The sequence below is a fragment of the Ipomoea nil genome, unplaced genomic scaffold (genome assembly GCF_001879475.1).
Source record: "Ipomoea nil cultivar Tokyo-kokei standard unplaced genomic scaffold, Asagao_1.1 scaffold1768, whole genome shotgun sequence".
NCBI classification, from domain to species: Eukaryota; Viridiplantae; Streptophyta; class Magnoliopsida; order Solanales; family Convolvulaceae; genus Ipomoea; species Ipomoea nil.
In genome coordinates, this window is record NW_017618196.1 from 858,052 (window position 1) to 884,411 (window position 26,360).

Sequence of the window (26,360 nt, forward strand, 5' to 3'; positions counted from 1 at the left end):
AAGGTTGAACCCTAACACTACAGCTGGTGAGACTCAATCCCTGATCATCCTTCCGAACTTTCACCTCTATGACCAGTTTAGCTGACCATGAGGGCCACTCTAATTCATTCATAAAAATATAAATTACAATTTTTATTACTTTCGTTTCTTCTCCCTCCAATAAAATTAAAATATGTGACGGGAGTGCTTTATCATTTTCAGATAGAGATAGCTACAGAACAGACAGATTTTGGTCCTTGGTTACGTTCCACTTATCCTATACCACTTAAAAAAAAGTTGGTCTCAAGTTGAGAGAATGCCGAATCTAAGGCCATCTACAGCGCTACAATTGCTAGCAAGATTATGTGGTAAAATAAAATAAAATATAACGGAGTTTTTTTTATTGATAAAATAAAATTAAAAAAAAATTTGGTTAATATGAAAGTAAGACTACATTTCAAAGTTATTTTTGAAAGGTAATTAGTTCTCAAAGGGGAAACCCGAGGGGTTCACCTACGTATTCTAAGTTCTAACCTTAAAAAGTTTTGGTAAATGAGTAAATCAAACATGTATCTTAACACTCTTACCTTATCAGAAGTTGTTATAGGCGATTGTCCGTAACTATAATGAGCTAAATCTATATTATTATTTTTGGTAAAATTTAAACCGGCACACTGCAATTGCTCGAAAGTACGTAGTTAACTTTACTTGTTGGGAGAAAACGTGGTAAAATAGAAGTTAGGCGGAGCCTTTTTTTTTTTTGAATGCAAGTTAGGCGGAGCCTAAAGGCTTTCCTCTTATTATATAAATAAACTACCAATATAATACATGCATCTATCTTCTTCATCCTCTGCAAATTAAAACATGGCTTCATCTCTCCGTTCATTTGCAGCTGCCCTTCTGTTTGTGATGCTGTTCATGGCCACTGGTTTGCCTTCTCCTACTTCTTCTTCTTCCTTTCTTCTTAACAGAACTGTACTTAATTGTTAGGATTAAACGCTTACCACCTACTCCTAAAGCTATGGCCAGTAGCGAATGTGCAATTTTATTTCCTTATATTATCACACATTTTCCACACATTAAGTGCTAGATTTGACCCTTTAAACCCTTACAGGCATCCGCCCAACAATTGCCAACCACCAGGTGCTAGGTTTCGCTTTATGCTAGCCTCTGCCCAATAGTATTGACCCAAAACTCCCATTTTTGTTGTTTTATAAATACAATCCATATACCATAGACTAGGGTTCACAGTGCATGTGAGACCTGGTGCATGTTTATGTGAGTTTTTTATATCTTGTATTGTATTTTGTACCTTATTGTTTCATTTCATAATCCATAATGTTATTTGGACCCTGGTCCATGATATAAATTGCCGTATAAATATGCATATGAATGAATGTACGCTGTAATTGTTTGCAGAGGTGGGAAGAAACACAATAATGGTGGCGGAGGCGAGGAATTGCAAGACGCCGAGCGCCAAGTACGAGAGGCCATGTTTTACGTCAGCGTCTTGCTCAAGGGTTTGCCGGAAGTACGAGGAGTTAATCGACGGCACCTGCGAAGGAGGGGCATCCAGACATGTGCATTAGGCCTTGCTAATTCATCAATCAACCTCTCTCCTTCTCTCTCTCTATATATATATATAGTTGAGTTCAAATGATGAGCACTATATTATAAAGGACTGTACGGATTGGTATAATCGTGTGCCATAGTTTGCATGTATTGTGTATTAAGTTTATTAACTAATAAAGTTTGAGTTTAAAATCTGATGTGTATTATTGTGTGTGCCCGTAATTAGTCCGCACACTACTCTATATATATATATATATATATATATATATATATATATATATATATACATACCATTATGTTCATATGAGACAATATCTTTTCGTGAGATTGAGACACAACGTGAATGCACACAGTCTAGAGCGTGTCCATATTCTTTAGCTGCTCTGATCTCTGTGTAGGTGTATGGCTAAATAAATGTTACAAATTCAACCATGGACTTTTCTCTCTCTACTTGTTAAATTTTAAGCACCCAAAACCGCGGTGGTATTAATATTACTAGTAGGGATAGAAAAAAAGTTATTATATATTTAGATAATAAAATTAAAAAATATTATAAACAATTTTAATATTAAAAAATGTTTATTTATTTGATTATAAAATTAGTATAAAAGTATCACTTAATTAATTAGATAATATATGATTCGTTTGCTTGCAATTATCTTGAAAATTAAAGTATGATTTATGTAATTATATTATTACTAAAATAAATATGAAAAAAAAAAGAAAGAAATAATTTAATTGTAATTATTATAAAAAAAATTCATCCATCATGATTAGCTTAAATACCATAATAATTATTAAGACATTATATTAATTGCTGTGCAATTATACTTTTATGTCTTAAATATATTCTTTTTTACTATATCACATTTTTTTCCTCCTCCATACCTGAATGAATTGATTGTAATTATTATAAAAATAAATCCAACAACTCATGTTTAATTGTATTATACTAATATTAGTATAATTATTAGCTTAGCTAACATAATAGTTATTAGATAATTATACTAATATTGTGCAATTATATTTTTATACATTAAGTACAAATAGATACTATGTATATATATAGAGAGAGAGAGAGATTAACATAAAATTATCAAAACAATTTCACGGAAGAATGTGAATGGTAAATAAATAAAGAGTAAATACCCAAAATGGTCCCTCGACTATAGCTAAATTCACAAATTGGTCATCGACTTTCAATTTCAACCAATTAAGTCCTTAACTTTGTAATTTTGACACGATTTGGTCCTCCATCTATTTGACCGTCTGTTGACTGTGATCTTTGAGGATATATATGTAATTTCATGGTCCACCGTCGGTTTTTTAAGGTTTCGGTTGCATTTTCAGACCGCACTGTTACATTTGAATCCACTGCCGAAAGCAATTTACCAAATCCGGTCGCCTTTCTTCATCCTTCCTTTGGATTCAATGTAGTTGAGTTCGTACCAGAGCGAAGAAGACGGTGTGTTTCCGAACCAGTGCAACATCATCATGGAGGCCTCCACGTGCTCCGACGAGAGCTGAAGGTTCTTCTGGAGATCGTTGATCACGGTCAACAAACGGTCAAATAGATGGAGGACCAAATCATGTCAAAATTGCAAAGTTAAGGACTTAATTGGTTAAAATTAAAAGTCGATGACCAATTTGTGAATTTAGCTATAGTCGATGGACCATTTTGGGTATTTACTCATAAATAAATATTGTTCATGCTCAAAGACTCATCGTTCTCATCAATGAAAAGTTTAGGTTTTTTCGATTGTTTCTATAACAGTACTACTTGTTTCCTAACATCATCAGGCAAATTCAATCTTTTTATTGGCAAAACATCCAATATAGTGGAAATTTCTTGGTTCAGATCTTGGAAATGACTCGAATTGAAAAAGAACCTCTGTTTTCTCAAAGGCATTTCATAGCGACAGATTAGAGAAAATCTGTATTTTCCAGATGAGAGATTTGGAGTTCTTGTGCTGGTACGCCAAACCCTCCTTGACGACAAAAAATGACGAAATCAGCTCTGTAGCCAACACCACCGGCATCTCCACTAAGAACGCCTCCAACTAAAAAAATATATATATATCTTGAAAATTGCAAGAAGATAAATTTGTATAATTTTTAAAAAAGAAAGTGTAATTAATTTTTTAAAAAAGAAAGAAGATACTACTACTACTATTCATAGAAGGAATAAGGTTCAAATTGGCCACTGAACGTAACATGAAAATGCAATTAGGTCACTGAACGAAAAAAAAGTACAATTAGGCCACTGAACACTCCAAATGTATGCAATTTCACCTCATAGTAGGTTACTATCAATTTTAGCAGGTTACCTGCTTACGTGGCAGCTGAGTTGGCATTTTTAATAATTTTTAATAAAGTTTAATAATAAAGTTTTGTTAAAAAAATTATTTAAAACAAATTTAATTTTTTTAAAATTTATTTATTTATTTTTTCAATTTTTTTTTAAAAATGTATTATTAAAAGTTATTAAAAATTATTTAAAAATTATTAAAAATGCCAACTCAGCCGCCACGTAAGCAGGTAACCTGCTAAAATTGATGGTAGCCTGCTATTTGGTGAAATTGCATACATTTGGAGTTCAGTGGCCTAATTGCACGTTTTTGAGTGTTCAGTGGTCTAATTGCATATTTTTTTCGTTCAGTGGCCTATTCCATTTTCAGGTTACGTTCAGTAGCTAATTTGAACCTTATTCCTTATTTTAATTAATATGAAAGTAAGACTATTTTCAAAGTTATTTTTGAAAAGAGTTAATACCCAAAATGGTCCATCGACTATGCCATAATTACCAATTTGGTCCTCAACTACCATTCTTACCCAATTAAGTCCTCAACTATGTAACTTTTACTCAATTAAGTCCTCAACTATACAATTCTTACCCAATTTAGTCCTCAACTATACAATTCTTACCCAATTTAGTCCTCTGTATTAATTTGACTGTTTGTTGACTGTCAAAAGTCAGGATAAAATTATAATTTTACAAGATTTCTCCTTCCTCTCCATTTAGCAGCGCCAAACCATGCAGCAATACACTCCAATCAGATTTCGATCGTCAAAAAATCGTTGGAAATCAAATTCATGGGCTATCCGATGCATAACCACTACTTCGATACTGACAGGTTTAGAACCCAACCGGAGCTTATTGCTACATGGTTTAGCGCTGCTAAATGAGGAGGAAAGAGAAAACTTGTAAAATTACAACTTTATTTCCACTTTTAACAGTCAACAAACAGTCAAATTGACAAAGGACTAAATTGGGTAAAAATTATATAGTTGAGGACTTAATTGGGTAAGAATGATAATCGAGGACCAAATTGGTAATTACGACATAGTCGAAGGACTATTTTGGGTATTAAGTCTTTTGAAAAGTTCAAAGGGCAAACCGGAGGGGTTCACGTATTCTAACCTTAAAGTTTAGGTAAATGAGTAAACCAAACATGTGTCTTTAACACTCTTACTTTATACGAAGTTGTTATAGGCAATTATCAATAACTATAATGAGCTAAATCTATATTATTATTTTTGGTAAAATATAAACCCGCACATTGCTATTGCTCGAAAGTACGTACTTAACTTTACTGGTATAGTAGAAGTTAGGCGGAGCCTAAACGCTTTCCTCTTATTATATAAACTACCAATACCAAAGCCTCAACAATTCACTTACACCACCATATCTTATAAATACATAAGGCTACCCGGAAAACAACTCCATCTATATATCTTCTTCATACTCTGCAAAACATGGCTTCATCTCTCCGTTCATTTGCAGCTTCCCTTCTCTTTGTCATGCTGTTCATGGCCACTGGTTTGCCTCCTCCTTCCTTTCATCTTAACTGAACTGTACTTAATTGTTATGATTAAATGCTTACCACCTACGCCTAAAGCTATAGCCAGTAGCGAAGTCGCAATTTTATTTTCTTATACTGGCACACAATTTCGTTTTCAACATACTGGGTGCTGGATTTGGCCCTTTAAGCCCTTATCGGCCTTCGTCCAACAATCCCAGCCACTGAGTGCTAGGCTTGGCCTTATTCCAGCCTCCGCCCAACAATCTCAGCCACCGAATGCTAGGCTTGGTCTAATATTAGCCTTCGCCCAACAGGACCCAAAACTCCGATTTTTGTTGTTTTATAAATACAATCCTTATACCATGGACTAAGGTTAACAGTGCACTATGGACCGTGGCACATGTTTATTTGAATTTTTGTGTCTTGTGTTATAAATTATGTGCCATAAGATGATAAATTTGTATTTGATTTAAGATTCATAATACTCTGTGGACCCTGGTCCATGATATAAATTGCCTTGTAAATATGCATATGAATGAATGTATGTTGTAATTGTGTGCAGAGCTGGGGAGAAACACAATATTGATGGCGGAGGCGAGGAAGTGCGAGACGCCGAGCGCCAAGTACAAGGGATTATGTGGTCGGAAAAGTAACTGCGCAGCGGTTTGCCTGACGGAGGGGTTCCCGGACGGCGAGTGCAGAGGGTTTAGGCGCCGCTGCATCTGCAATAAGCCTTGCTAATTCATCGATATAATGGCTAAACAATAAATGTTACAAATCCAACGAACCATGGAGCCTTAGCTTCTCTATGATCTGCTTGTTAAATTTTAAGCGCGGTTGAAAGTTGGTTTTAATGGTTATATGAAAATTAACAGTATCATCCTCAAGGAATGACTTTAAGGGTATTTAGTGAGAGGTTAAGCACTACTTCGTATACTGTTTGAAAGCTAATTAATCGACAATTGAGTGTTGCATGATCATAATCTATAAAGTTAACAAGTGAAATAAAAGATAATAAATGAAAGAGATATTTGAACTAAACAACTTTAATAGAATACCTTGTGTGGTAAGTTTAAGTTATGCAATTCCAAATGTCCACATTGGGGAAATGGTGTAAATGTCAACGTCATTCTCGTGATTAATTAGACTATCAACTAATCCTAAGTCCTATTCTCATGGCAACTTGACTAGATGATGCAATTCAACAAACACTTTGTGTGCTCATTTCCTTCAAACTCCCTTTCTTAAAGAAAAGTAAGAAACTATTCTCGTCATTCACCCTTAACCAAAGGTCAAAGGTTCGATCCTTGGCTTTGGGAATGGAGCAGCCTTAAATCTCCAGGCCAGCTGTCCCACCCAAAAGAGGTGCATACAATCCAGCTAGGGGATTAGTCACTGTGTCTGACGGTGAAAACCCTGGATATATTCCAAAAAAAATAAAAATATGAAAGATATAGGTATGATGTAACCCTATCTATTCTCATAAATGAATCACCAATTTCAAATATCTCTTGCATAATTTGGCATTAATTCATACACCAATTTAAGCATTGTTCATTAAGTCAAAAATAAGCATAAATAAGCACAAATATAAGGCTATTTTATGGCGTATCAACCGTAAACCGGGGTCACATTAATATAATGGTAAACAAGTTTAAGAAAACTATGCTGTCGACTGGCCTAACTTCTAACACTAGAGAAAAATTGTGCATTGGTAGTTTCGCATTATCAATCGCCACTCAAAGTGTAACAAGTATGTGTATATATATATATATATATATATATATATATATATATATATCATTATTTTAAAGAAAAAATGTCGATCAAAATAAGTTGGGATTGGGGACTAGTCACTGCGATAGGGCTATAGGGCAACCTTAATTGTCCTACGGGTTCACTAGTGTATTTCTCGACTTTATTAGTGTGTTTTGTTAGATATAAATATAGTATAATCTCGTAATAGTGGAAGTGAAAGTCGTGTTGATTTCAAGTCATAGTTGATATTATGTTGTGTCCCATACTTGACTCATATTCCTAGATGGTGTATTGGTATGTACTGAGCAGTATGAGAACCATAACTTTACGTGCTATATATTGAATGTCATGTATCCCATCAATATATAGGATTTATATAGGCATAATGGTGGAATACAGACTAAACCTAGATGTCCGATCCAGTCCAACCAAACTACTTAATGGGCATAGTCCACTTGCACCACATAATTAAGACTCATATTATATAATATATTATACGAAAAAAAATCTAATATTCTACCACTTGGTGCAAGTACTAGCACAACTCTCATCAAAGAACAAAATACATGAATCATAGTGATATGTCATCTATTTGAAAGAGTAATTGTAAGCATATAAATCACGTAGGAACATAAATACGTGATACACAGGATCGTGTTAAAGTACTACGTACTAACCTCCAGCCATAGCTTCCGATAGATGATGATTGAGTAGTCACGGAACTGCTGCGGCAGAGTAACAGTATATGTTTCTCTCACTTTCTCAACCCTCTCTGGATGGTGTATGAGGAATGAATGTCAAGCAGTGAGATGACTAGAGGGCTCTTTATACAATAACCATATGCCATCAATATGGTAACTGAATCCCTTCCTAATCACACTCCTTATCTTTTACAATCAATCATTACCTTAATTGATAGGAGTATGTATGGAGGAATTGCACCACATAACGGATTACCTTAATTATTATAAGGTTGACCTAATATTATAATAATGTAATCTGGGAAAACTTTACATTCTCCCACTTGGTGCAAACTCCATAACCCAAAAACAGAAAAACACCGACCATAGTGATATGTCCTCCTTAAATCGAGTAGCATCCATTATGATCAAATGTAAACCGCCCTTGAGCACTTAATTTAGGAAATAAAAACTTAATGAAACAAGCCCTACGTTTATTTCAAGTCCAACTGAAGTACATTATCTCAACAAAATAAAGGTGTACACACTTAATGAGATTAATGTCAAAATGCAAAAGAATTTCATTAAAACTGAATACTGAATGTATATATACAAATTACAAAGTGGGCGAAAGTCTCATTTTCTTAACAAGATCCTTGAATTTAACTGAAGGCATGCATTTAGTCAAGGGATCTGCTAACATCAACTCAGTAGTAATGGCTAAGAACTTGATGTCGAGGTGCTTAATTCGACTCCCACTTTTTTCTTAGCCAGGAAGACTGTAGCTGAGTTGTCACAATAGACTTTCAGTGGCTTAGATATAGAGTCCATAACTCTAAGCCCAAAGATGAAATTCTTGAGCCACACACCTTATGAAGTGGCCTCGTAACAAGAAACGAACTCGGCTTCCATGGTAGAAGTAGTTATTAAAGACTAACACTTCTCCATGAGATAGCCCCACCGACCATAATAAAAATGTACCCTAAAGTTGATCTTCGAGAATCAACATAGCCAGCGAAGTCCGTATCAGAATAATCGACAACATCTAGGATGTCCGTCTGCCTAAACCCAAGCACGTGTCTCTTAGTTCCTTTTAGATACCTCAAAACCCTCTTCAAGATAAATTGTTTCACATAAGAAACATCTCATTGTCATTGGTGACAAGCAAAATGTCATCCACATATAAAACAAGAAAGCATATTTTACTCCCACTCACCTTCCGGTATATACAATGGTCAAGAGGATTTTCAACAAAACCAAATGAAGAAATAACCCCATCGAACTTGATATACCATTGATGGGAAGCTTGTTTTAGACCGTATATGGATTCTTAAGCTTACAAACTAAATTCTCACCACCCCTAGAAGAGAAACCTATAAACTTTCTCTTCTAGATCACTATTAAGAAACACACTTTTCACATCCATTTGTTGCAACTAAAGATTGAAATTTGCAACCAATGCCAAAATGACTCGAAGTGAATCTTTCTTTAATACAAGAGAAAATATCTCCTTGTAATCGATTCCTTCCTTTTGAGTAAATCCCTTCACAACAAGTTGGGCCTTGTATCTATCAATATTGTCTAATGAATCTCTTTTGATTTTAAAGACCCATTTACAAACCATAAGGCAATTCATGGAATTTATTTCATGGCTTTATACCATAAGTTAGATTGGGCACATTTAGTGGCTTGAGAAAATGTCTTAGGATCATTTTCGACTCCAATGTCAGATTCTTGTAGATAAGACACGTAATAACTAGGTACTGTTGATCTTTTCAACTGAGTAGACCGTCTTAATGTTGAACCTCCATCATCTTGCAAAGGTTGTGGTGCAACTACCTCTTCAAGAACTGGGGGCAGTCCTTGGATTGGTTCAGTCTGTATCGGTTCAGAATTTTGTAAATCCTGAATTGGTTCAACCATAAGTTTAGAATCTAGTTAAGGAAATTGCTATAAGTCCTGAAGTGATTCTTCCAAAGGTTGAGTCTCAACAGTTTGTGGAATCTTAACAGTAGGTTGTATAATCGCAAATGGGACCGTAGGAACATTGCGTATAATTACAACCCCATTAGACGACGTAGAAGGTTGAGAGCCATTATGATCGAATGAAGGAACCAAGTCCTTTAATCAATCTCTCCCACTGATCAAGTCATCTTCAAAAAACTTAGTGTTCCTTGATTCCAGTATCCTAGTAGTATGAGATGGACAATAAAACCTATAACCCTTAGAAGATTGTGCATATCCAATAAAGAAAGCACTAATAGTCCATGGGTCAAGCTTCTTTTCGTGCAGGTTATATATCCTCCCCTCAGACGGACATCTCTAAATACGCATATGTTGCAAACTCGGTTTCCAATCTTTGAAGAACTCAAATGGTATCTTAAGGACAACCTTGGTTGGAACACGGTTTAATATATACGTTTCCGTCTTAAGTGTTTCACCCCATCAGACAATGTACCATCTCATCTAATGTCAAAACAAAACATTATTCAAAAAACTAATTCGCAAATTTCAACAGCTTCAACTAGTGATGCAATCTTGTTTCCAGATAAGATGCTTCACTCAGTTCCCGTCGGCTGCCTTAGATTCTGCATGTTCTGCAAAGAATTTGCAATGTGGATTGGTGAACCAGAATCAATCCATCAAGAATTAGTATTAACATCTGACATATTAGATTAAGAATATATAAAGAAGGGGAAATATTACCCTTATCAGACATCCACTTCTTGAATTTGGTACAATCTTTCTTCATGTGTCCTTTCTTTTTACAGAAGAAACACTTTTATACCTTCTTAATATCAGCTTTTGAGGTCAATTTCCCCTTTGTTGCTGCAGTGAATCCCTTGATTTTCCCAAATTTTTCTTTAGGCTTTGTTGTGGCCAACATAGCACTCTCCCCAACCTCTTCAATAAGCCTTTCTTCCTCTTGTGCACACATGGTTATCAAGTCATTGATAAACCATTTGTCCTTATGTGTGTTGTAGGAAATCTTAAAGGGGCTATAATGGTGAGGGAGGGTGTTAAGTGCAAAATGCACAACAAAGGTATCTGGCAAAATTATTTCCAACTTATTCAGTTGAGCCGCAATATCCCTTACTTGCATGATGTGTTTGCGCGTGCCCTTAATAGTGGAAAGACGAAGACCAACAAACTTCATGATTAGAGTACTTGCCAAAGCTTTATTGGATGTAACAAATTGTTCATCAATAGCTTTGAACAAGGGTTCGACTTTATCACAATGGTCAATTGACCCACGAATGCTTCTTGGGATTCGTGTCTTAATGAAATACACACACAACCGATTAGATCTAATCCATTGTGAATGAAATTTCTTGTCAGCCTCAGAGCTATCATTAGTGATAGGAGCAGGCTCTTTATTGTGAATAGCGAAATCCATCTCTAACAACCCTAAGTGTAGGAGAACAACGTCTTTCCATTCTTGGTGATTATCATAGTTTAGCATAGGAACGTCAATCATTATTGTCTTTTGAGTTGGGATTTGAGGTTCTGTAAAGTATAATAAAAACTTGGTTAGATTTTTCGAGGCACAAAGATAGAGAAAGACTGAAGTGCATATTATTACCAATGTAAGTTATGCAAGAGATAGACTTGAATGCCATAAAAATTGCCTGTGGGCTAAATTTTTACGCAAAATAAATCTATCATGGCTGAATAGTGGAAACAGAATGGGTACGGATTTTGGTTTGGTTTTTCCACCCTTAATGATAAAACTACCAAGCTATATGCCGATTCATAATCTCTGTGGGCAAATTATGATCATAGTTTAGTATTTAATCCTAATTCATCCTACAAATACAACAAAATTGCCTGTTGGCTAAATCTTGCAATATTACGTAGAATGAATTACAAGGTATTGCCTATTCTCAATGTGATTTAATCTAAAAGACAATTTAGGCAATTAAAGATGTTGTGGCTACTCTTTAATTACAAAAATTGTAATCACTTGGCAAAACGAGAATTTAAAGCCTAGCAAACATATTAAACCAACACATGATAGACAATCATTAGGTATACTCCCAGAAAAGTTGGTCGAGATGAAACTCGGTTAAATACCAACTCCTTAGACAGAGTAGTGTCGCAAGGGGACTAGTAGCAACAAGGCTTTTAAGCCAGGGCCATAGAACTAGTATTACTCCCCAAGAAACTTCCCTAAGTCATGTGTTCTCATGTTTGAAGTAAAATTGTTTGTGAGATCTATAAGATTGGATACACCTATGAATAAAGGCTTTAAATAGGGTAAACTAAATTTTTATGTACTTTATGTGCTTTAAGAAATTTAAGCACGAATGGAGTAATAATTGAAGAATAATATTGATATGTGCAATCTGTTCCTTATAAGGCACTAAATTCACCTAATAGGCACTAAATCATGCATAAAAGACATTTAAATCATACCTAAAAAGGCTCTAAATTAGTCCTTAAAAGAGCATGCATTTCTAAAGACATAATTATAACAGCAAAATAATTATGACAATAAACATATAAGGCATACTTAGATTGTGCATATCAATTACTCATACTCCATAAATAAATTGTAACACTTAATACAATTTAAAACTAAAAAATTCAATATTAAATTAATATTCAAACAAATTCAACACTTAATAATTTGTTCAAAAAAAATTAAATAATAATTTAATATTGACTTTAGGCAAATCAATTAGATAATTTTAATGAGAAGATGTCTACATATAATGAAGAAATAATACTTAAGCATGCCCAAACTAAACAGGCCCAGATTTAATTAATTTTTTTTTAAGTAGAGGCCCAGGTCTGGCCGAATTGGGCCAGACCCGGCCCAAACTATTAAACCCATCTTCATTCATCATCTTCTTCATTCTGCAACGTAGCAGCGCAGGAGCAGCAGCGATGGAGATCGACGAACGGGAGTCAAGGGTCGCCGGCGTCGCCACAAGGAGAACGAACAGCGGCAACGTCGCCGGGAAGCCCAGCGCCGCCACCGCCACCGCCCTCGATGCAACACCAGCACCATCGGCCGCCGTCTGCCGTCCGTAGCCACGACGCGAAATGGCCACTGTCGCCTTGCCTACTGCCGCGATAGATCCTTGAGGCCGTGGATCCGTCTCCATCACCGGAAAAGAAGCTCCATGTATGACGGCAACAATAGCCACCGGTGAGCTCCTGATCCTGTGAAGCAGCAGCAAGCAAAATATTATCCAATTTTAAATATTTTTTTTAAATAAAATCTAATTTGATTTTATAAAAAAAAATAAACTTAATGCGGAAAATAAACATCCAGCAGTCCAAACAATTGCATATAATTATTCATGCAATAATGTACAACATATGCAATTAAAACGCTTAATGCTAGGCAGAGGTAAAGCAGGCTCTTGATACCAACTGTAAGCATATAAATCACGTAGGAACATAAATACGTGATACACAGGATCGTGTTAAAGTACTAAGTACTAACCTCCAGCCGTAGCTTCCGATTGATGATGATTGAGTAGTCACGGAACTGCTGCGGCAGAGTAACAGTATATGTTTCTCTCACTTTCTCAACCCTCTCTAGATGGTGTATGAGGAATGAATGTCAAGCAGTCAGAGGACTAGAGGGCTCTTTATACAATAACCATATGCCATCAATATGGTAACTGAATCCCTTCCTAATCACACTCCTTATCTTTTACAATCAATCATTACCTTAATTGATAGGAGTATGTATGGAGGAATTGCACCACATAACAGATTACCTTAATTATTATAAGGTTGATCTAATATTATAATAATGTAATCTAGGAAAACTTTACAGTAATATCTTCTATGCATCACATGCATTTTAATTCTCCAACTTAGGCCCTTTATGAACAAACCAAATGCTTAATTTATTCTTGGTATCTTAAAGGATCTTTCTCAAAATAATATATATATATATATATATATATATATATATATATATATATATATATATATATATATATATATATATATATATGCACAAATGAAAAGAGAAAATCATCCAAATTGTATAAAAGAGTACAATGTATGATCTCTAAGATCCTTAAAATCATGCTAAGTAGAGATCTCCTAATGTTAGAATAATGCTAACTATATTCCATGACCAATGAGTTAACTTAACCCTACCTCTAACGGTTAAGAGCTCAGAGTTGACACATCTATCACTCCCACTCATCAAAATAGTTAAAAGATAGTTTAGTCACAGAAGCATTCCAACAACTTAGAGAATAAACAAAAATTCTAAGTCTATTATTTTGGAATTTTTAAACATACACCATAACTTCCAAAATAATCTCAAGATCCACCTCAAAATGAACCGAACATTATGTCTTACTTTTATGTTTCGCAAAATTATTTTGAGTCATAATAACCCAGGATCAATTTTGAAAAAACTAAAGACTCTAGGTCTATTAATTGCTTAAGAATTTATTAAATAACAGTGGACCACAAGTTAAATGTCTTTGTTCTAATAAACTCCTTAATATTGTTACAACATTTTCACAAATATGTTGCACAACCAAATGTTCAACAATTTGAACTTATGAATTTATATGATGAACAAATACAAGATTATATTAATACTTGTGGAATCTTTTGGACTTATTGTTTGACATACAATCCAATTTAGGATGTATGAAGACAATAATTAAATATCCATAATTTTTAGTGAAGCATCTTAATGATCTTTTTTCCAAATGAACACTCTTATACTGATTAAGATATTTTTCAGCGAAATTAATGATATAAATGAACTTAATAATATACACAATTATAATTGATTTGACCAACTAAATAATGAAGATATAATTCCCCATCATTAGTTGTACATACTAAATAATCACTTTTTTGTTTCAATTATAGTCCAACTAAAGGAATAACTAATGAGGACATGCATAACTCCCCACCATAGTTTGAACGTACTTAAAAAAAAAAAAAAAAAAAAAAAAAAAAAAAAAAAAAAAAAAAAAAAAAAACAACAAAATACACCTTTTAAAACCAAGTTGAAATTTTGGCTCAAAAGATACATTTTATTTTTGGAATCCAAAAGAGGTATATCATATAACATAATTTACTATATTAGTGCAACGAACTAAGCATGGCTAAATTTTGGGAAGTGACTAAATACATGTTTTGCCCATGCAAACCATGAAACTTTGAATTATAATTGAACTAAATTTATAAATTCTAAGAAATTGTGATAAAATTATTATCAAATGAGTTGAGGGATTTATTGACATAAAACTTGCCTGTGGGCTAAAGTTTTAATTCTATTAAATCCAATTAAGAAACCCTTATGATAATACTTTATCTCAATTATCAAATAGTCAGAAGAACCTAGTTACATAAAACTTGTCTGTGGGCTAAAGTTTTAATTCAACTAGTATTTTCACCCGTGCGTTGTACGGAATGGATTTGTTATAATATTTTAAGAATATTTGGATCGATATACAATTATATAAATAATAACAGTGAATATTATATAGTGCAATTGAAGAATTGAGTTGGATTGATTATGTTTGCTAATGTTATCATTGCTTGAATTCGAGCAAATAATTGCTCAATTAATAGCTAACGTGTAGATATACGCATCCAGTACTGAAACTTTAGAGATTCTATATATCAGTGTTTAGGATTTGTATTAATTGAGCTAATTAATTAGCTTGTTGTCTAGCAACGCAGTTATAGAAATTATTTGTATGAAAGATACATAGCAATTTTGTCATCTTTGTATAAAAAGAAAAAACATAATATCACTGGTTTGAATTACACATTATTGAAAACCTCTTTGTAGACGATATTAGTAGTAGTAACAGAATTTTGTCCATCCTTGTTTAGAGCTAAAACCTTCAGGCTATCAGGATGGGTGAGTTGGGAAAAACTCACGTACAATTGACCGTGATTAAAGACTGGTTTTTTTTTTTAGCATAACCCAACATGAGTTAGTGTTTGACTCTGACTTTTGTTGATAGTTATATATGACATATGCTAGCATCAACGGGAATTGTTTACGCTGCAACTTGAAGGTCAATATCGTATCGGAAGGGGTGAGAGACATTCGGGGGATAAGAGCTTTGGTTCCTTGATGTGTCCCATTAATTATTCTTTCTTCTACAATGTGATCTGCCAATCTTGTGACGATGAGGCGCGTACCGTTGCAAAGACGAGAATGGTCTATGTTCCGCAATAACATAACATATTCACCAACATTTAACGTCAATGAATGATTAGGAAGTCCAAACAATCTCAAACTATTTAAGAATTTAGGAGTGTGTACTAATTAATTTGAACAATGACATCTAAAGTCGGTGAGAGGATTGCTCGGCCTTCTAGGTGCGACTCATCAAGCATGTCATATCTTGAGCTTGGGATGGTTCTTTCCACTGTAGTTGCTATGGGATCGGGTCCACACTTCAACAAATACCGTGTCAGAATATCGATCTCAGACAAATCATCGTTTGCAACTCCTGTAATCTCATCTCCGATGTCTGTAATCCATTTTGAAAACCAGTCAACCGTCTGTCTATCTTCCTCTGAAGCAAAGCTCTGTAGCCTTGTTGGTCCCGATAGGGTGGTGAAAGTCTAGAGGGGGGGGGGTGAATAGACTTTCAACCTTTTTTAAATTAAATAACTCTTTGGTAACTTCAACTCTAAGTAACAAGTAAATAGAGCAAGTTTGTACTGCACAGCGGAATAATAGTAAAGAGTTATGCTCAACTTAGTAAATTAAGTGTGCAGGTATAAGTAAGTTAGGTACAAATGATATGTACAGTGACAGAGATATCTTGAATATATAAAGGAGATGGTTCACTCAATATATAATGACAATATTCAAGATTGTAAATAAATATCGTATCACGTCGACCGTGTGACGAATGTTACATGCAACACGTCAAACTTGCTTAGAATAAATTACTATTTAAGCTCGAGAAGTTTGAGTCACATGCATACGTGAGAACACACTAAACCCGGATGATTAAGATTAACTGTGAATAGTAAACGGGTTAGTCGGATGAGATAGATAAATGTAGCAAATAATGTAAGTGCGGTATGTAAATGAGAGAGGCAATTTATAGTGGTTCGGAAGTGGCGTAATCTTCCTAGTCCACTTTTCTCCTTTCACTTCTAGGAGAAATTCACTATTTTTCACACACAGTTACAATAGTGAACAAGTGCTACACAGGCACTTCCTCCGGATGTTTTGCACACAGCTACACCCAACTCTGAGTGTCTCGCACACAGCTACACTCAACTCCCGAGTATTTCGCACACAGCTATACTCAACGCCAACTAAGTGTCTTGCACACAGCTACACTTAGCAATTACGAGTGTTTTGCACACAGCTACACTCACTAGAGTATTTTGCACACAGCTATACTCTTTCTACAGTTTACAAATACAAGGATTTGTATTTCTCTCTCCAACTAGATTTTGAGACTATTCAGACTAAGTCTCTTTGAATATTTGAGCACTAGCACTTTTGAATTTTGCACTTGTATTCTATCTCGTTTTTCTCTGTTCTTCTCACGCCCTTTGTCTTCAAGTCTTCATGGCTTTTTATACTCAATCAAATATATCCGTTGGAGTGGGATAATTTGATATTTGAATTTTGAATCTTCATAGCCTGATATTGTTGACAGTAGATCTTCAATTTTGATTTGATTTGTCAACTTGCCTGACAAAGTAATTATTTCTAGCACAACTTTGATTTTCTAGTTGTTTCTAAAAATATTACTTTAATTGTCAATTTGAATATCCAACGAATCTTTGAAATAAATTCATCAGATAGAATTTATTTCTAGGATAAGTTTTTATATTCATGCCTTCATAAATATTTTTTCCGTTCTGAACAAATGTCTTTCAGGAAATTTTGGAGTCTTGTGGCATGTGGGTGGACTTGGAGTAAATTCCTTCGAATTTATCCAATTTCTGATCATCTTGCTCTTTTGCCACATTGTACTCCTTTGACTTGAACATCGTGCTCCTTGACTTTGAACATTGTGCTTCTTTCGATACATTGTGCTTTTCTGACAACATTGTGCTTCTTAGACAACATTGTGCTCCTTCGCATTGTGCTCCTTAGCAGCATTGTGCTTCTTAGTAGAATTGGTCACATTGTGCTCCTTTGGTAAGCATCGTGCTCCTTCGGACACATTGTGCTCCTTTATCACACATTGTGCTCTTTTGGTGAGCATCGTGCTCCTTTAGCACACATTGTGCTCTTTTGATAAGCATCGTGCTCCTTCGGACACATTGTGCTCCTTTAGCACACATTGTGCTCTTTTGGTGAGCATCGTGCTCCTTCGGACACATTGTGCTCCTTTAGCACACATTGTGCTCTTTTGATAAGCATCGTGCTCCTTCGGACACATTGTGCTCTTTTGAGCACACATCGAGCTCCTTCAAAAATCTGCCTTATTAAAAACATAGGTCCTTGGGGGAATCGATCTTGGGTGTGATCGTTTAGAGTAAGGACCTCTACCATTTCACCGTTAGGCTCACCCAGTCATTCCTTGCAACGCCATTGCTTTATGCTTCTTTCACGGATGAATACTCGTAGGACCAAAATTAATTTCTCAAATTAATTTTGTTCTTCCTATGGTAGATTCCTTCTGATTTCAATATTCTGATTTATGATGCTTGTACTAAAGACTTAAAAAAACTAAGGGGATCTAAAGATACATTTGGCTCATCAAAACTTACAAAAATATTCCTATCAATTTTCCCCCTTTTTGATGACGCCAAAACCTATACTCAGTCATTTGGCTTGTCTTTTAAAACAATTATTTTTCAAAAGATTTTATTTTCATTGACATAGCCAAGATGAGTTTAACAAATGATTTTGACTCTAGGAAAGGTATTTTTAGCCACTATATTCCTATTTCGCATTTTTGGAATTTTAATGATAATGAATTTTTGCATTTTTCCAATTTATGCGATTTGATACACTCTAAGCTAAAAATATAACCTTTCAAGACAAATAATAAAATTAAGAAACAATCTTAATAGCATCATAAACAGATAATTCAAATCATTTCAAATTGTTTCATGGGTTCATGTACCCGTGGACCACAAGAATTGTACCAATCATACAAATCATCTAATCACTTTGTTTCTCTTTTCCTTGAGCACATTGTTAATATGGTTCTGAACATCAACGAAATTGTCACTAATGGCAAAGTTGTTGCATACCTGCCCAATTGAATAGTAGTTGAAAGCTTCAGTGATGTTGCTCCCGGGCAGTATACCTTCCTCATACCATACGATGCACTCTTCTAGACTTTTTCCATCTTGTAGTTCGGCATCATTGACTTTGATGTAGTCCCTTAGAACCATAATCATCAAGGCTCTAGCATAGCTTTGAATTCTTCTGAAATTTTCACTTGAAACCCACATGTTTTGATCACTAGGACCACTTTTCTTCATTCCTTTTGGTAGATCATTCAAAGTCACCAACTTTGGCATTTCAACTCTACCATCTCTCGGTGTGGATTCCAAATAAAGAGCTGCACGGTTGTACCAATTTATTTGCTCAATGTTTCCTCCTGCATAAACAATATCACGAAAAGAACGGTTAGTGGTATTTGCACTGCTTGATCCTCCTGGACTGCCAGCTTCACCACCACCGAACCAATACTCCAATCCTCCTTTTCTTGGTGCATTTCTTCCAGCAGATCTGCCTCCTCCACCTCTACTACTGCTTGTGCCAACATTTCTGCTAGCCATGGCAGTCATCATCATCTCAATCATGCTCTCCAAATGACTGAATCTCTCTTCCCCCTTTTTGGCGTAATCAAGAAGTGTATGAACCGATTCACGAAGAGATGAAATGGATTCGGAAATATTCTCATAAGAACCCCGAAGACAGCCCACTTTGGTGTTAACTGAGATGAGATCCGTGTGGACATCACTAATCTGCTTTTCATGTTGATGAACAACATTAAGAATACCTTGGCTTTGGTTCACGGCAATTGCTTCATTTGCCTTTCCAGAATTCTTGAGGATTTGTGAAAGTTGGATATAGAACTCATTGAGTTGCCCTTTGACATTGTTATTCAAACTTCCAACTTGTCTTTTAAGTGCTTGGTGGGTATCAATCAAATGTTGTTGACTTCTCCGATTTTCATCAAAAGATGCTTCGAATTTTCCACCTTGAATATTGACAACTTGATCCACATGAGTGTAGATCCCTTGAAACATGTTCTCCATTCGGTCAACAAGGCTTAAGACAACTTTCTCCAGATTTTCTAATTTCTCATTTGTAGGTGTGCCATCAAGTACTTGCTCTTCTCGGGATGAGGGAAAACACCTTGCTCCTTCTTGAGCAAAATCGGCTTCAAGCATGTGAGATTGAGCTTGATTTTCCACTATATTTCCTTCCCTTTATGCAACACGTGAGTGTCACCATGTGCACTTTCTGCATTAATAGATTGAATTTCCTCCGTATGTTGACTAGCTTGCATGGCATTTTGGTCTTGACTTATTTCAGTGAGATTTAACACACTCACATCATATAAGCCACTATCCATCAAGTGTACACCGTACGTGACATTTTCTTCAACATCCCTTGTCACAAATTCGGCCATATCAACTAAGAAATTTTCTTCAGTAGGCAAATCACCTTGAACAGTGCAGTCAACAGTACCTTCGGCCAATTTGGCTTTCAATTTGTTCACAAATGCTCCATTTACCGTAGACAACAAGGTTGCATGGCAAACATCAAAATTTCCAATCCAATTTAGTGAAAACAATTCTTCTTCATGCATACTTGGTCCCTTAGTCATCAACTCATCATAAGGACCAAGTCTCCATTTTCTCCAATTTAGGACTCTACGGTATTCATTCACTAATACAACGTCTAATCCTTCAACTTGATGAATCTCCTCATTCAACATTGTTTCTAATTCGGCAATTTGGGAAAAAGGATTTAAGAGACTTTGGCTTGCATTTGGGTTAAGACATGTGGTAGGATTTTGACTTGTGGTAGGGTTAAGGCTTGAGGTAGGGTTATGGCTTGTGTTTGGATTTTGGCTTGATGTAGGATTTTCATGGGATTGAGAGGGTAGACCAAGAATTTCTGCAACTGGTCTTTTTCTAGCTGGGATACCTCTCGGCTTCCTCTTTCTTTTGGAATTTAGATCACTAATCACTTCATGATCTTTAAACAGGATTCTATTACTCCCAAAAGCCTTCTTTGACCTCATAGTCAACCCTTTTCTTTTGATAATCTCTCCAATGAGCAAACCGAACCCTAATATACGGTTGAACTTCCCATTCCTTATTTTTGCCCCTTTCACAAAGTGTGCAATTCGGCTCAAGACAAGCTTACTCCAATCACCCCTAACAACATTCATGATAGCATGTACATAACCAATTCTTACGGGTGAAATATCTTCCATGCTATTTAATTTGCACAACACACATTTGTAGAGAATTTTAACAGGCATTTCATACTCCAACTTCAACTCAGATTTTTGACCGGAAAGATTTGGTTCGAGAGAAGCATTCTCATTCCGAATTTCTGTCCAAATTTCCGTATGATCATATAGATGAACATCTAAGTCCAACAGTGGTTGTTCTGGACTAGATATGGGCAGTCCAAAGGTTGTGTGTAACTCGTGTTCATCAATGGTGATGAGAGTTCCATTCACGGTGGACTCAATGGTCCATCCAACAACCTTGGCATTCATATAAAACTCTGCTACATCTTCATCATAAAATCCAGAATATGAGTAAGAACATAACCTCATTAGATTGCTTTGTTGAAGTGCATTGATGATTCTTTGTGCAAGAGGAGAGTTCTCGGCTTCTTTGAGGAATCCTTGAGGGTCAAAACTTCCTCCGGCCTTGATTCCCACTGCTAGCTTTGCAAGGTTGAGTTGTGTGGTGTGTTCTTCATTCGGTTGTGAGCTTGTATCTCCAATGGTGGCCATAATGCGATTGATATTTTTAGGAGATTTGAGGGATTGAGAATTTTTGGAAGAAGAGGTTTGTATTTCGGCTATGGAAGATGAAAAGCTTTTGAAAATTTGAGTGTAATGGTGGCTTCTCCAACCGATTGGGTAGAAAGGAGGTGTCTTTACACAAATATCCTCACAATTAAATGTTGACTTTTAATAAGTGAGGGGTATTTTTGATATTCCAATAGCTTCCAACCTTTGACCTAACTGATAGTTAGTTTAGGTTATATATTCTCCATCCAATTTGTCTGCTGATGTGGCGCCAAAAATTTAGATACTCGGACTGATTTTACCTGAAATAAAATTCAAAGAGCACTAAATCTGTTCGAAAATAATATGTATGTATCTACACGTTTTTATGTAGATGGAAGGGAGAGAAATCTATTCTTTCTAGACTATTTATTGTGCACAACTACCATAAAAAGGTGTTCTCATTTAAGACATTCTATCATCACACCATCTTATCACTCTTAAATGGTAAGATTTGGCATATCTAGATGATTTCTACTTGTACATATGTATATAGATATACGGTTAGAAAGATATATAAGCACTATGTGCTTTAACACCATTTAATAGATATAGGTGGACATTAAAAAGATGTGACATTTTTTGCATGTGTGACACATAGGCACGAAAATTTAAATCAGATAAAGTGTCGAAATATCAGATGAAAAATTGAGCTTATAAATAGAATAGAGTTTAGAAACTTAGCTCAATTCAATCATGCCCATTTCGTGTCTCAATTTCGAAAATCTTGATTCACACAGAGGCTTTGTGAGAATATCAGCTAATTGATTCTCGGTCGGGATATATTCGATTGATAATTCCTTCTTTTCAACATGATCCCGGATAAAATGATGTCTCACATCAATGTGTTTTGTTCTTGAATGTAACACGGGATTATGTGTTATGGCAATAGCACTTGTATTGTCACACAATATATTGACATTTTCACAATTCACGCCATAATCTTTCAGCTGTTGTTTCATCTAAAGAATTTGCGCACAACAACTTCCAGCAGCTATATATTCAGCTTCGGCTGTACTTGTAGCTATGGAGTTTTGCTTTTTGCTGAACCATGAAACCAACCTTCCCCCTAAGAACTGGCACGTTCCTGAGGTACTTTTGCGATCGATTTTACATCCTGCAAAATCTGCATCTGAGAAACCAGTTAGTGTAAAGTTACCTTCTTTGGGATACCATAATCCCACATTGACTGTTCCTTTTAAGTATCGGATGATTTTCTTGGTAGCAAGAAGATGACTCTCTTTTGGCTTTGACTGGAACCTGGCACATACTCCCACTGAGTAAGATATATCTGGTCGACTTGCAGTGAGGTATAGTAATGATCCAATCATTCCTCGATATTTTGTTTCGTCAACATCCTTGCCTTCATCATCTTTATCTAATCGTAAAGATGTGCTCATCGGGATCTTGATTGAGGATTTTCCATCTTGACCAAATTTCCTTATAAGATCCTTTGTGTACATGGCCTAATTGATGAATATTCCTTCGCTGAGTTGCTTTACTTGTAGTCCAAGAAAGTAATTCAATTCTCCCATCATGCTCATCTCAAACTTATTCTGCATAAGCTTAGAAAATTTCTCACAAAGAATTTTATTAGTACTTCCAAAGATAATATCATCAACATAAATTTGTACCAATAGAATGTGATCATTTTCTTGAATTCTAAATAAGGTTTTATCAACAAGGCCTTTTGTGAAACCACAGTTAATTAGGAACATTGATAGGGTGTCATACCAAGCTCTCGGTGCTTGTTTTAACCCATATAACGCCTTCTTTAACCTGTAGACCTTATTAATATCACCTTTTACCTCGAAACCGGGAGGTTGCTCAACGTAGACTTCCTCTTCAAGTAATCCGTTTAAAAATGCACTTTTCACGTCCATTTGATAGACAGTGAAATTCTTGTATGCGGCATAAGCTAGAAATATTCTGATGGCTTCTAGTCTTGCAACGGGTGCAAACGTTTCATCGAAATCTATGCCTTCTTCTTGTGAATATCCTTTTGCCACTAAACGTGCTTTATTTCGAATGACGATTCCATCCTCATTAGCTTTATTCCGAAAGACCCATTTTGTTCCAATTACATTGTAATTTTCAGGTCTTGGAACTAATTCCCATACGTCATTTCTCTTAAACTGTTCAAGCTCTTCTTGCATTGCATTGATCCAATCTGGATCACTTAGTGCTTCTTCAATGCTTGTGGGCTCCACCTGAGAAAGAAAACAAGAGAATAAAGAATTTATACTTGAGGACCTTGTTTTTACTCCTTCTCGTGGATCTCCAATTACTAGCTCTGGAGGGTGATTTTTGAGCCATCTCAAGTCAGGTTGTAGATTATGTGAGCTTTCCACGTTTCCCTGTTCAGTAGGTAAATTGGAGGTAGACACATTTTGCTCATCAGATTGATCTCCAATTTGTGTATTGGCTTGAGAGTTTTGATTTTCCACGTGTGCATCTTCATTGGCTTCCACGTGTTCTTCACTATTGCAATCAATGTCCAATTGCTCCATACCCTGTACAATTTGATCTTTAAAAGATATGTCAGCATCATTAAATGATTTTTCAACTTGACAAATCTCCTGATCATTTTTGTTGCTTTGGGTTTCCTTCATATGAGCTTCATCAAATGTGACATGAATTGATTCTTCTACCACCATTGATTTCTTGTTCAATACTCTGAATGCTTTACTGGTAGATGAATATCCCAAAAATATTCCTTCATCTGCACGCTCATCAAAAGTCTTTAGATATGTTTTACCATTATTAAGAATAAAACATTTGATACCAAAAGTATGGAAATAGTTGAGTTTAGGTTTTCTCCCTTTCCATAATTCGTACGGAGTCTTATTGTAAGACTTATGTATCAAGCTCCGATTTTGTGTGTAGCAAGCGGTGTTGATTGCTTCAGCCCAATATCTTTTAGGTAGCTCGGATGACGTAATCATCACTCGTGCGGCTTCTTTTAGCGTTCTATTTCTTCTTTCGGCTACACCGTTTTGTTGAGGTGTACGTGCGGCAGATAGTTGATGTAGAATTCCTTGGGAATTGCAGTAGGCTTCAATCACTTGATTCACGAACTCAGTTCCACGATCCGTTCGGATTTTTGCAATTTTCAAGTCTTTCTCATTTTGTAGTAGCTTCAGTAGCTCTGGCAACTTTTGCTCCACTTCATTTTTCTTTTTGAGAAATATTGTCCATGTGTACCTGGAAAAGTCATCAACAACAACTAGTGTATATTTCTTACCACTTAGACTTGTTGGGTCTACTGGACCAAATAGATCCATGTGTAGTAGACTTAGCGGTCTTGTTGTAGATTCTTGAGCTTTGGATTTGAAAGATGTCTTGACTTGCTTTCCTCTTTGACAAGCATCACATATTTGATCTTTCTTGTAGAAAATGTCGGGCAGACCTTCAACTAATTTGTTTCTTGCTAGCTTGTTGATAGTTTTGAAGTTTAGATGATTCAACTTCTTGTGCCATTCCCAACTTGTTGCGTGTGAGTTGTTTGCTAGTAGACACACTGATTCTTTCGTTGTGTTCCAATCCACAACGTACATATTTTTCTTTCTTATTCCTTCGAGAACAACTTCTCCTGTGGAATTATTTTTCGCTTGGCACTTCTCTTTGAAGAACTTTACTAGATATCCTTTGTCACAAAATTGACTTGTACTCAACAAGTTGAATTTTAGACCTTCAACAAAGGATACATCTTCGATTTTTAAACCATTTCGAAATATTGTACCGATTCCTTTTGTTATGCCGTATCGTTCATTTCCACCGAATACGACTTTTGGTCCTTCGATATTTTTAAGATTCACAAGACTTGATTTATTTCCAGTCCATGTGTCTAGAACATCCACTATCGAAGTACCAAACTTCCTGCAAATGAATTAAACATTTTTAGGTACCCAACTTGACTTGGGGTCCTTGGGTGTTAGTCATTTTTGGTACCCAAATCCACCTTGTACTCACTGATCTATGTTTAGGTGATTGGTATCATTAAACACATTATAATCATATTTAATTTTTGAAAACATTTTTTGTGCCGGTTTTTGAAAATTGACTCGATTTCTTGACACGTGGGATATAGATTGTTTGGGCCTGTGAAAAGCATTAAATCTGGAGTTAGTCCATGGTTTAATATTTCCAAACCAATCTTGTTTAGAGGGGATAGAATCTCCCTGCCATCGATTTCCCATTTTCCTATGAGGACTTTGTGCACTAAACTCAGTGGTATATTTCATTTAGGAACAAACTTTTGTCTTTTAATGTACTGTTTGGACGAAGTATTGTTTCTTTGATGCTTTAGTCCAACAGTGTTATTTTGACATCAGTTTGGTAACCAATTCCTTGTCTCACTGTGCTTTCTTGACCTTTTACAAATTTTACTACTTGAACTTTATTACTTAAAGTAGTAGTAGAATTGGTCAATTTTTCGGAGGCTTGAGAACACGATGGATTATAACCAAGTCCGGTTTTATCACTTGAGGGTTTTTGGCATATTTACCATTTTGTCCATTATTTTGGATGAATGCGTAAATGTAGCTATAACCTCTCTGAGGTTGTGTTCTCTCACTTCC

The 26,360-nt window shown here is 35.5% G+C and overlaps 2 protein-coding genes across 2 annotated transcripts; both read left to right on the top strand.

Annotated features, from left to right (window-relative positions):
* Positions 1-802: 802 nt before the first annotated feature.
* On the top strand, positions 803-1,751 carry LOC109192072 (defensin SD2-like). The gene is made up of 2 exons (XM_019342670.1): positions 803-907; positions 1,399-1,751. Exons 1-2 carry the CDS (start codon positions 844-846, stop codon positions 1,566-1,568), a joined length of 234 nt encoding a protein of 77 aa, XP_019198215.1. The 5' UTR covers positions 803-843; the 3' UTR covers positions 1,569-1,751.
* Positions 1,752-5,239: 3,488 nt separating this feature from the next.
* On the top strand, positions 5,240-6,256 carry LOC109192071 (defensin D2-like). Its single transcript, XM_019342669.1, has 2 exons — positions 5,240-5,371; positions 5,917-6,256. Exons 1-2 carry the CDS (start codon positions 5,308-5,310, stop codon positions 6,093-6,095), a joined length of 243 nt encoding a protein of 80 aa, XP_019198214.1. The 5' UTR covers positions 5,240-5,307; the 3' UTR covers positions 6,096-6,256.
* Positions 6,257-26,360: the final 20,104 nt, after the last annotated feature.

Coding starts and splice junctions, on each gene's coding strand:
- LOC109192072 (XM_019342670.1), top strand. CDS start 844: ATGGCTTCATCTCTCCGTTCATTTGCAGCTGCCCTTCTGTTTGTGATG. Junction 908..1,398: donor GATGCTGTTCATGGCCACTG/GTTTGCCTTCTC, acceptor AATTGTTTGCAG/AGGTGGGAAGAAACACAATA.
- LOC109192071 (XM_019342669.1), top strand. CDS start 5,308: ATGGCTTCATCTCTCCGTTCATTTGCAGCTTCCCTTCTCTTTGTCATG. Junction 5,372..5,916: donor CATGCTGTTCATGGCCACTG/GTTTGCCTCCTC, acceptor AATTGTGTGCAG/AGCTGGGGAGAAACACAATA.